This window comes from Tyto alba, unplaced genomic scaffold (genome assembly GCF_018691265.1).
Source record: "Tyto alba isolate M040663 unplaced genomic scaffold, T.alba_DEE_v4.0 Super-Scaffold_2, whole genome shotgun sequence".
In the NCBI taxonomy this organism is placed as follows: Eukaryota; Metazoa; Chordata; class Aves; order Strigiformes; family Tytonidae; genus Tyto; species Tyto alba.
This window is the reverse complement of record NW_024881282.1, coordinates 1,659,679-1,671,812: the sequence shown is the minus strand read 5'-3', so window position 1 is coordinate 1,671,812 and position 12,134 is coordinate 1,659,679. Positions and strand designations below refer to the sequence as shown.

The window sequence follows — 12,134 nt, the reverse complement described above, 5'->3', positions numbered from 1 at the left end:
CTGTGCTGCGTGTCTTACTAAGCCTACCCGTCCCTTCTGCAGGGTTTTGCAATATTGCCCTGGCTGATGCTCTTTTGGAGGGGAACGGCAGCTCTAGCAAGCTCAACGGCGGGTGCAACAATTCGGTGACCTCGGAGACACCGTTCCCTCCAGCTCACCAGGGAGGGGCTGCCCTTCATGATGCAAAAGCCCTTGTGCTTATACCCGCAGCCAAACACTGATTTACTCCAAGGACAAACAAGAGAACATGATTTTTTTTTTGTTTGTTTCTTTTGTTTTGTTTCTTGGGTTTTTGTTTTTTTTTTTTTTCTGCTATACCTACAGAAAATCACCCACAATAATGCAGATTTCCTACAAAGCTTTGAGAGCTCACACAGCAGACAGATGTTTTACCCAGAACAGCATCTGGCAAAGTTTCTAAAGATGCATTTTTATTTTATTTTTTATTTTTTTTTTAAAGCAAGGCCCCTTGCTGCTATCCCCATGGGTTGGGCACAAGCTGGCTCGGCTGGCCCTGTCATTTCCCATCCTGCAAAGGGGGTAGAATTTTGCCATCACCTAGATTATTTTCCTATTATTATTTTTTACTGTAAGCAGTTCTCATCAGCTTTCTGGGGGAAATGGTGAAATGCAAAGAAACTCAAGAAGGTCTGGGCTGCAAAGGGATAAATGGGCACTCAGCTATGTGGGAGCATTCCCTGCAGACATCAGCCAACAGAACAGGATGAAATCTTCCCGCTGCTTTTTTAAATCAATACCCAACCAATCCTTCCTTAAACTCTTCAAAACTACTCAGACTGATCAGAATGGAGCACTTGCAAGAAAGTGCAGTTGTTTTAGTTTGAAGTACACTGTTTCCTCTCAAAAGCTGCTTATGAAATTAATATTCCCATCAGCCCTAATAAAGAACCTTTCTCCTAAGATGTAGACTGCCACCCTTGCACACTGAGCAGGTTCTGCTAATATAGATCATCCATAATGACTTTAAAGCGAACCAAGAATTGCGAGGATAAATCAGGCACAAGGCATTCAGTCTCACCCTCATCCTGCAAAGCGCTGAGCACTTTCCACCCCATTACCTCGCAGGCCTGCAGCACCTTTGTGAACTTCACAGCATATATAACCCAGGAGTAGATCATTATGTCCCCAGAAGTGTAATTGGTACAACAGGTCCTATTTGCCCGGGCAGGTGAAACCTAAATCTCCCTCAGAATCACTCATTCCTGAGGAAATTCAGGCAGCGGCAGGAGAAGTGAAGCATTATTCTGCACCAGACAGTGCATGGACTTGTTTAGACAAGAAAGTTTCGATGCTGCCCCAAGGTAAAACACATGTGAAAGGCAATTACAGAGGCTAGAGGATGGCCAAGACATCGAGACGAGCTCAATTTCACCTACTAAGTGCATCCCAGCAACTTCAATAACATTCAAAACCATAGCATGATGCCTCCTCTAAAAGAACAATTTGTTTTGTATTATTCCTCACGACGCGCCGGTTGCCAGAAAACCGGGACCCGCAGCCAGCGAAGCGCTTGGGAAGCTCGCAAGCTGTTTCACATCTTGGCATGAGCACTGAAGCGCTCAGGAGGGCTCCGGAGAAGTGAAAAAACTGGTAGTAAATACAGAGCATAGTTCTGTCCCGCCGGCGGGCTCCAACAAGAGCCAGGGACAAGCACCCCCTGAGCAAACTGCAGGCAGAGAGACATCAGTTTGGCTTGCAATGACTGGTTCAGGCTGATAAAGGTTTTTCCCTGCCAGGTATCTCTGCAGAATTTACAGATCCAGGGGGTTTAGGGGCTGGAAAGTGTCTCAAATCCTTTTGGCCAGCAAAGAGGTGGCAGTGAGAAGAGGTGGTGGGTGAAGCTGGATGCTGGAGCAGCAGCTCACCCTGGCCCCCGTGGACAGTGAGGGGTGAAAAGGGGATTTCCAGTGGAAAGGAGACAAACCACCCGCCAGCCTCAGTATTTCAAACCCCGCCAGGGACCAACCCACTCCTAAGGGAAGGCTCCTGATGTTTTATTCGTATTTTTGACAAAGTGGGACTGATTTCCTCATCGGGCACGCGTGGCTCCTCTTGAAGGGAAACAAGGGCCATCGGTTCAGCGTCTCCCAAATGAGGTGCAGCAGGAGGAGTGGGACCATTGCTTCCCTGGGGAAAGCAAGGAGTCCCACCCCCAGCTGAGCCAGGAGGGTGGCTGTGAGAAGGACCACATAGAGCTTGCCCGGTGCTAGATGCTCCTATGCCAAGGAATCAACACACAGGCGTTACTTCGGTGCCCTGCTGAGGAAATTATCACAGCCATTAAGCTGCTTGCATCTCACGGGCGTTTTGCTAAGCATCTGCTTAGCAATCAGGAGCCTCTGACACGGGAGAGGACAGCAAAGCACAGCTCACATCCGACTTTGGGGTGCAGCTATAAACCTCACGACCACTTCCACAGTTGTGTTGCCCACAGGAGCACCAGCTAACGCTGGCGGCAAGGGAGGAATGTGCATATAAATACATGAGGTATTCGTGTGCAATGCCAAAAGGGCCATCTGCGGCACCTCTCCTACCTCTTTCGGCATTTCCCGCGGGAAGAAGAAATAAGGCACCGCAGACAGGGCCACGAGACTGGCTGCGACCAGGAAACCAAGCCACCAGGCGCCGACCCACCGCGGGTCTTTGTTCGTGAGCTGGACTTCGTCTGCAACGCAAGTAGAGACATGGGCATTAAATCACAGGTGAAAGGAGGGACCCCAGTGCACCCAAGGGATGGGGGTGGGTGGCCCCAGTCACCCCAAACATCAGTCACCTCCAAAGTGGTGGCTCCCAACCTGGGGACTGTCAGCTGTGGGGTCTGAGCAGCATTTGAACCTGACTGATCCCACGGTGCTAAAGCACATTTCATTCTTTGTTATCACCATGGTGTCTAAAAACCCACTCAGCCCTTTGGATGGAGACAGCTGGGACAGGGACATCCTAGAGCTGGAAAGGCAATGGAAAGCATCCCCCCATCACAGCTTTTTCAGAGAAGGGATACTCATGTGCTGAAAACACTTGGAAATATTCAAGGGGATTAAGTCATGACGTCTGTCAATACAGAAGGAAAAATCCTTTCTTAAGATTTAAATGGGTTAACTACAGATAACTGTCGGCATCCAAGAGCACCGGTTTAGTTTTTTACAGTCTGGCTGCCCACACAAGGTCCCCCTGTTCACAGCAGGAGTTGGACCCCAGAGCTGTGCCCACCAGTCTGGCCCATCAGCCGGTGCCTGGTTTGCAGCTCAGCCACCGGCAGCCGATCTTTAGAAATGCTTTGATAAGGATTATATCCCTTTCTCCTGTCTGCCTTCCTCCAGTTCACCCAGCCTCCTCTCCTGTCATTCTCAGGGCACTCTGCCAAAGATAACTTTTTCTGTGGGGAGGGTTACTTGGCATAAATGGGATACACAGAAGCCAAAATGTAAATTCACAACACGGGGAGTCTGAACCAAGAAATATTTCTACAGAAAAAGGGGATACCTGTGGTTAGATAGTATTCATGAGCAATCCCAGGAAATTAGTCCTCCCAGAAACCTCCTCCTAAACTGTGAGGTTTAACATGAGTGAGCTATTCTCACTGCGAGGGGGGTGTGCAATTAAAACTGCAATCAGTTTACTGGATTTTGGTACAGTGGATACCGCCACATCTAATCTCCCATCTCTGGAAGTAACAAGCGATAGGTCAAAGAAATTTGATAATCTTCTCCCTGCATGATGCATTTATCAAATTGGAATTTTAAATCCCTTCCTGAATAGACACCTTTTTTTTTTTTTTTTCTAGGAAAACGTCAGGTTAAATTAGATTTAGCATTAAGCAACCACAGCTCGCTAGCTTTTCCCAGTAGGCTGAAGGCAGCTTGAGGCTGAAGACAGCTCTAAAACTGGGTGTTGTCCAGTTCTGGCTACTCGGGCACACTTCTCATTCAACACCCATCTGCAGAAGATGGCTTTGAAGAAGTGAGCATCACAGTGTGCATCAGACAGAAGACCCTAATCCCATTTTTTCGTCCTTCAGAGGCAGGTAAGGCAAGAGCCCAGACACCTTGCCAAGGTTCACCCGCTGAGGAGGATGGAGAGCTGCAGCAATGAGCTTGGACATCGCCTGATCGGAGGAGGCAGCGGCAAGACTAGAGTGTGTTCTTGAGCTGCAAGTATCATAAATGTGTATAGTGACAAAGTCCAGGTGAGAAAACGTCTGGTGAAGTCAGTGAGCAGGAATGAGCCGGGGGCTCTGAAAGGGAGCCAAAAGTAATGCCTCTGTTGTGTCAACACCCACTGCTCACCCAGCTCCAGAGCTGGTGTTGTCTGGTCACCACCCAAAGAAGCCCAACCATCGCCCCTTCCTCACGTGAGGATGTGCCGAGCTGTATAATGTGTGTCTGCTCTGTTAATAACCAGAAAAGAGCCTCTTGTTTTCCAGGCCAGGATTCAAGAGCAGCCAAAAGGGAGACGACTACAAATGCTTTAATAACACAGCTCAGGAAGAGACATTGGAAAAGGAAACCCCTTTCTTGCCCTATCCAGCATTTCTCTTCTTCTTGTTTTCACCTTCCTCCCACCCTACCCTTCCCTCTTCTTCACATCTCAGGGCCCTGGTACCCATTCTCCATTCCTTCTCTCTTATTTCTCCCCTCCAACTTTCTCTTTCATGTTTCTCTCTGGGTTTTGCTCATCCTTCATATTCCCACTCTTCCCTAGTGCTGGCTGGCAGAAAAATGCTCCCGCTGCTGGCATAGGGCAGCAAATTCACAGATGAATGAAAATCAGGTCTGCTCTAAAAACATAATGCAGATGGGCATCCCTCTAACCAGCCCTGGCAGCAGCCAAAGTGTGAGGGTCTGAAGGATGATTAAAATACAGGATTCCAGCAGCCACGGGGCCAGGTTTGACCCTGCAGATGTGTGTGTGACACCGAGTTGGGTGGAAAAGACCAACTTATTTGGGTCACCCATCCCAGTGTTGACAAGACCAGTGCAAGACCATCCCCAGGTGATGGAAGTGATTTAACAGGGGACACAGCAAGCAAAGGGAGCCAGCCCCTGCCCCACAGGTTTGCACCCTCATCCCCTTGGGGGTTGGGGTGCTCAGAGAGGGGATGGACTGCTGCTGGTTTGGAAAATGGGGTGCGGGGTGAAGGGTGCCGGTTGGTTCTCTGGGGACACATTCACTCACCTCCAGCGACTTTGTCAATGTCGACGTAAAAACGCAGCATGGCAGAGCCCAGCATGAAGGCCACCCCCGGCCCGATGACGGTCACGGAGAACAAGATGCCTGCAGAGGGGTGAGAGCAGAGAGGGGCTCAGCCCTGAGCGCAGGGATCCCGGGAGACAGGAGGTGCCTTGAGGCAGGACCACGCTGAACCAGGGTCCATCACATCTGCTTCCAACGTGGGCTGTTTCTGTGGCAGCTGTCTTATCTCACACCTTGCAAAGCATAACAACCCCATGCTTTCCAGGCTCCCTTCACAGGAAAGGTTTTGGAAACCTCAGATCTTCCCCGCCACTTCTCTGCAGCCTCCTAGAAAGACTCAAATATACCCAGGAACAAGATGTGCCCCTTGGTGAAAGAAATTCAAGAAATGCAAAAGTTTTTTACAAGGTTAAGGAGATAAAATTCATCAGCAAACTCTCCTGTATGAAATACTGACAAAGAAAATTTAAACACATCTAAGATCCAAATCCTATCTTACAGGTGATCCTTTCAAATATGGTTCAGAGGTTTGGAGCATCTATCAGAGCAAAATTTGATGCAGTACTTCCAGTCTCTTGACAGTAATAACCTGGTTTTGTGCCACCCTTGCTGTCCTGTTCAGTTCAAAAGGCTGTCACAGATAACGGCTGGAAAAGGGCTAGAAGAACTTGCAAGAACCACCTTGTCCATCCCATCACCCTGGGACATCCCTTTTAGGCATATACCCAAGCTGTTCTCTGGCACCCCCTCCTCTGAGGGATACTTGCCCACCTCCCAGATGGTGGATCCTGCTTTTTTAGCTTCCTATAATTTTCCCTACATCTAAACAAAGTCTTCATTGCTGCACCTTAAGCCCATAGCTGCCTCTTGTGAAGACACAGATCAGATTATTGTCTTCTTGTGGAAGTCTTTTTGGAGGAGGAGGACAGTGTTATTTTGTCCCTCTCCAGTTTATCAGTCCCAGGCCAAAAATCCCAGCATCACCCCTAAATCATGCTTTCCAGCACCCCTGGCCTGTCTGCAGTTTGTTCAAGCTTGAAGCAGATAAACTCTTTTTGCAGAAACCTTGATAGCACTGGGTAGAGCAGAAAGGCTATAGCAAGCTCTGCTCTCATTAAGGCAAATTAGTGCTGTCTGGCCTTGCTATCAACCTAATTCTGGTTTCTCCTCCTCCCACAGACACCCCAGCCTTACCCAAATAGAGGGGGGAGTTCCTTTCACTGGCGAAGTCGTCGATGTAGGAGATCCCAAAGGGCTGGATGGGGACACCACCGATGCCCAGCAGTGCCTGGGCGATGAACATGACAAGGAGAACCTCATGGTTCTCCCTGGCAGTGTGGGGGGTGCAGCCAGCATCGCTGAGATTCCCCCGGGACCCCGGCACCCCGGGTTGGCACAGGTCGGTGGTGTTGCTGAACATGCCTGCAACAAGGGGAACAGGTCTAAGGAGCTGGGTCTGGAGAAAGAACTTCCTAACATAGCAGCAAGCACGTGGATATGGGCTCAGGAGACATCAGGTGGGAAACACCAGTGAAAGAAAATGTAAAGAATGTGCAAAGCTCCTCTGAAGGTGCTCACAGGGAGATGGATGCACTTGCCACAAGAAAGCCACCTCCGTGGAAAAAGCAGAGCTGAGATCACTTCCAGGACCTGTGCTAAATCTTGCAATAAAGCTAAGCGAGAAAAACTGTGGATTGCATGAATCAGGAAATGAGAACTCATTTTACCCAGAAATGAATTTCAGAGCTGCCTAAGTGAAAGTGCTGATTCTAGCATCTTTACCTTCCTTAAAATTCTGAGGGAAGGGGTGGTGGTGTTTATAGCAGGATTTCCATGGTTATGCCCCAAATGATGAGCAACTCTGAGTGCTCGACACAGGGCCACCTGCACCAGCACTCCTGAAACGCGTAGCTAATTGTTTCCAAACTCTTGTCAGCACCTGACCCCTGTTTGCATCCATGAATTATTCACCTATTAAGTCTTCCTTTGGTAGCTGCAGCTGTGTGAACCAGCTGCGCTCTCTCTCGTGAGCCAAAGAAAAGCTGTTTAGTGGAGGCTTCAAAAAGATCTGCTGGAGCTTCAGGGCAGCATTTGGGAAGGTAACAAGAGAGTGGTTTTCTCCTTTCTTTTCTCATCCCTTCGCCTTCTTTCAGGGAGAAAATCTCAAATCCATCCTGACCTGCTCCTCCTTGAGTGATTTACACCTGCACATTTCTCAAAAAAGGTTGATTTTTCTGGTGGGGTTTAAAGCCTCAAAGCATTCCCTCAAAGACAGCTCAGCTAGACAGGGGAAGACAGATGAGGTGCCCCACAAGCAGAAGTTAGGTGTGAAAACAACACTCCTTCATTGCAGACAACAGCATTTTTCCCAAAGATGCCCTGTTGGGTTGGGTCAAACTCCTTTCTCTACCTCTTGTTTCCTTCCTGTAAAGGGTTTCAGCATTTATGAGACCTTATCTTCTCTAAATTATGAAAATAAAGGCGTAGCTTATGTGTATGAGGACAACTTGGCTGAACACGTGGAGGATGAGAACCCCAACGGCTGCCGAAGACCTTCCTGCTACCCAGTGTGTATCTGCTGCGTGGATGTGCAGAAGACAAGGGGAATTAGAGGCCCAGCCCACGCTTTGATGGTTTTCATGCCTTTTCCTGTGGTTCCAGCTGTCCTCTGGCTCTGCTTCCCACCACCAGCTGTTGCCTCTTGGGACTGAAACAATTTCATTCTCATAAAATTAAAATTCCTTGAGGACAAACCTACAGCTCGCAGCTCCCAACCCTTTCAGGAAAGGTCATTTCCTTTATCTGTCCTGAAAGATATAAAATAAGTTCCTAGAGTACCTACTGGCAACAGACTGGTCATACTTGTAGGGTCCAGTTATGAAATGGGGGAGAGACATGAGGAACCCGGCCAAGGAGACGAGGATGGCACCGCAGCCGATGAAACGGGGTCTGTGCACTCGGCTCCCGAAGTAACTTATGAAGACGATCAGCAGCGTGTTCCCAACCTGCAGCAGGACACACAGACCAAGAAGTCTCACAAGGGAACGACAGGAGCATAGGGAGAGCGTTCACCAGGTAGACTAGAAGCAAGCTGGTTTTCACCTCATTGAAGGAAGCGAGCAGCCCGGACGTCTGGCTGGAGAGGCCGTATCGTCTCTCGATGGTTGAGATGGAGCTCTTCAGATAACCAGAGACCAGGAGCTGGGAGAGCTGCAGGAGCCCGTGGCAGAAAACAAAGAACTGCCAATACAAAAAGAGAGCATCCAGCATGATTATTGTGAGCTGCAACATTACAAATGGCACCTCCTACACCAAGGCACGATTATTGAACATGAACCTTTGACTACAAGCCTTTGAAATATTATCCCTGCTCCTGTCATCAGTGGTCTTCTGAAATTAGGTCGGGGCCATTAAATAGTCCTTGGCCAAAAATGACAATAGGGTTAGTATTTGCAAAGAGAGAGTGTATTTTCTTCAGCTGAAAGTGGCTTTGGACAAACAGATTATTTCAGTTGGGATGCTTGCTGCTAGTTGATGTTGGCCTTGACCCTGAGATCCAGCAGCAGAAGTGGATGGTTGCTCCCATCCAGCCCGAGGCAGGCAGCCATCCCCAATGCTGGCAGGAACTCTTCTGGGACAGGAACGAGCCCTTCCAAGCACAGCAACAAACAGCTTCTTTAGAGAAAGTCAAGAGAAGGACAGGGAAAATAATTCAGACTTTCTGATTTCCTTTCCTTCTTGCAAAGCCCTGTCTGTAAAGGACATATTTCCTTTGGGAAAATGTGATGGTTCTTTTCCACTTCCAGAAAGAAACCTTGTCAAAGACCATCATCTCCCAGAAAATCCTCTGACCTCATTTCCTTCAGAGTTTGGCTGCCCAGGCGAACACATGGCTCGAGCTGCCCCACCATTACTGAGAGCAACATCCATCTTCCTGCTCCTCACACAGAATATTTTGCAAGCGCCAAATTAACTGTCCCAGGAGGGACGGAGACCACCTCCCCTTCATCCACAGCTCGGCGAAGTACCCAGCAAAAGGAAAGGAGCTGGCAAGCAATCTCCTTCCCCGCTGCTACGTGGCTCTCCGCAGGCACCCTTCCAGTCCCTAAATGAGTTAAAATAAACTAACCAACCCAAACCATCGCATGCCTTAAGGAGATGAAACACCGTAGGACAGGATGAATATCCCCAAGGCCTTGCAGGGCTGCTGCCCTCAGCCTTGGATGTTGCCCAAAGCCACGAGGTGCTGCTTTTGGTGGATGTTTTCCCAGTCACTGGCCAGAGTGGGGCATTGCTCCGACTCTGCATATTTTGCAGCCAGATCCCACCAGGCAGGAGTCTCACCCGGAGGAGCTGCTCAGCCTGGCCTGGATTTCTGCTATGTCTCATTTTGATCCGGGGTTAAAGCGGGGTCACTGCCAAACTGGACTGCTCTGTAAGCAGAGGGACTATTTACAGCAGAAAAAGGGAAAAAGAGGACGGGCAAGCTCGCTTGGCTTCCTGAGAACTGGAGCAGCAGCATAGAGGGACCACCACCAAAAGTGATGTGTTGGCATCGTGTGAAGCAAGGTGCAATCCAGGACCTTCCCCCTTTCAATCACCACTGAGGGATTCAACCGTGTTTGGACTAGGAAAATGTCACCCAGCCAAAGGAAAGTTTTCCCAGAGTTAGCTTTGCCAAAACTCCTATGTTCCTGCAAAACATGCTGGCTATGTCCAGGTACTGTTTCCTGCATGCATGAGGTCAGATGGAAACGTCAAAGCCAGATTCATTTTTTTCCAGGCATCCATAACACACAGCCCTGCAAATCCAGGACCTTCATGGCATGTTGCTTTACATCAGCTCAGCAGCCGCCCACCACTGCCCCACATCCTCTTCAGCACAGCAGGTCAAAATGGGTTGGCACTCTGCTATTTTATTCCCCCCATCTGGTCAGAGCAAAGCACAGAAAGGGAAGACAGCCCTGCAAAGGACTTGCAGTGACTTGGTGTCAGCACCAGGCAAGGACCCCGGTTCTCCTGAATCCAGGGGCAGTTTGCCATCAGATCACAACACAGCTGGTGTTCTGCCAGGAAAAGAAGGAACAGACTCATCTGCTGGAGAGATATATGACCCTGTTTGTCTTTAGCTGCACACATGATGCTGCATTTTGTCCTGCAGCAGGAATCACTTGTTTACATTTCTGTATCCGATCAAAATATCTGGCTGTCTAACTTGTATGGTCTGGAAAGATGCTTTTCACGCCTGGAAGGAGAGATCATTATTGACACCAGCGTGACCCTCCTAAACAGAGGAGAGATTTCCCTGAGAGTCAACTGATGGAGAGCATAAGCTCAGTTCTTTTTGAGAGCCACAGGGCATAAACGCCTAGAGCATCTCCAAGTTGCCAGAGGTCTTACGGACATGCACACCAACATGCGCTTCTGTCCCAGGAGATCTCAGCAGGGATAACCCTACAGACAAAGCCTGCTTTCATCTAAATCCTCCCCTGCCAGCAGAGCCTGCTTCTTCATACTCCCAGCAAAAGGAGGGAGAAGCAACAGACAGCGTTGTTAAGAACGAAGGCAACACAGCAAAAATGAAATTCTCTCTGCTTATCAGCTCCCAGGACACAACCCCCCCAACCTAGAGCATCCCTTTCTAACTCCTCAAAGCTTTTTAAATCCTACCCACATAACACAGGCTTGAAAGAGGGGTGTGATACCAAGAGCTGTGATTCAGGTCTCCTCCATTCCAATGCACGGCTGCAAGCCTAGTTTTGGTGAGTCTCAAAGCTCAAGTCTATACTTGTAAATGAAAAAGGCTGGGGGCCATTCTCAGTTGCCAAGGCCAGTGGAAACAGCACAACCTGCATCCATCCTACCAAAATCACTGAGCCTCCAAAATAAGCTGGTTTCACCCAAAATTCTTGCTGGGAATGGTCCCCAGTCCTCAGCTTCCCAGTTTTTTGGGAAAGTAGTAGCCAGTCCAGGACCAAGTCATGGGGTAGGTGATAATTCAGAGGTACAGCCAGATGAGCTGTGATGCTGAGGTGTGCTCGGGGTCTCAGAATGCAAAATTCCCCCTCCCATCCCTGGAGGAGCCAGGCGTCAATGTGCCTAGCCATGCTCCCTCAGCCTGTGCCAAGGTGAGGGTGCAGGCCGAGCTCAGGGGTGTGCCCGGGAACACCACCGTGCCCATCATAAAAGGGTTTTTGATTTTCTCCCAGCAAGCTGCTGCTTGAAGCTCTGGCCATCCAGACCAAAACCTTGCACTGGAAGAAGGATCCCAGTTTTTCTGCAGCGCAGAGCAACCACCATCCGTGTCCCCCCTAGGCTGCTTGGGTTTGGGGGGGTGCCCTCCACTCCACAGCCCGGAGGGCAAGACTTCATGGGGTGAACATCCAGACTTGGAGTGCAGAGAGCTCCTTCGCTGAAATCTGCGTTACATTTTCATAGGCTTATCTTTCCTGGAAGAGAGAAGTGGTACTGCAGGTCCTGGGGAACGTGGAGAAGAGCAAAACCCTGGGTCAGGGCAAGGCTCTGAGGACCTCGTTGGAGGCAGGACATCCCAAGGGGGTTAAGGAGGTGAGGGACGGGGGCCTGGGTAAATCTGGGAGCTGGTGGGGTGGTTAAAGACAGCCCAACAAGAGCCCTCAGGTAGGTTCCGTGTCCCACTGAGGGAGCAGGGACAGCGAAAGAGCTGCAAAGGCATCCGGCCCCAGTGCACACAGCAGGATGAAACCAAGGGAAGGAAATCCCCACGGGCTGCCCAGCAGAGCTTCCTAAGATGTTGATAACAATTTTTAATTAAACATTTCAATCTCTTTTCTTCAGCGCCTGCCTTTTTTAAAAGTGACTACTAACAGCCAAGCCCATGAGAAGGGCCAACATCTAGCAGTTCTGCGCTGCGTGGGCTGAAAGAGCAAAGGCCAAGAGAT

The 12,134-nt window shown here is 49.5% G+C and overlaps 1 protein-coding gene across 1 annotated transcript in view; it reads right to left on the bottom strand.

The window, feature by feature from the left end:
* SLCO2B1 (solute carrier organic anion transporter family member 2B1) overlaps window positions 1–12,134 on the bottom strand; it is a 59,724-nt gene that overhangs the window by 28,153 nt on the left and 19,437 nt on the right. The window contains exons 3-7 of the mRNA XM_042793289.1: window positions 8,317–8,454; window positions 8,057–8,219; window positions 6,409–6,636; window positions 5,197–5,295; window positions 2,556–2,686 (exon numbers count right to left, since the gene is read on the bottom strand). Of these exons, the coding sequence (XP_042649223.1) occupies window positions 2,556–2,686; window positions 5,197–5,295; window positions 6,409–6,636; window positions 8,057–8,219; window positions 8,317–8,454 (759 nt within the window). The remainder of the gene's footprint in view (window positions 1–2,555; window positions 2,687–5,196; window positions 5,296–6,408; window positions 6,637–8,056; window positions 8,220–8,316; window positions 8,455–12,134) is intronic.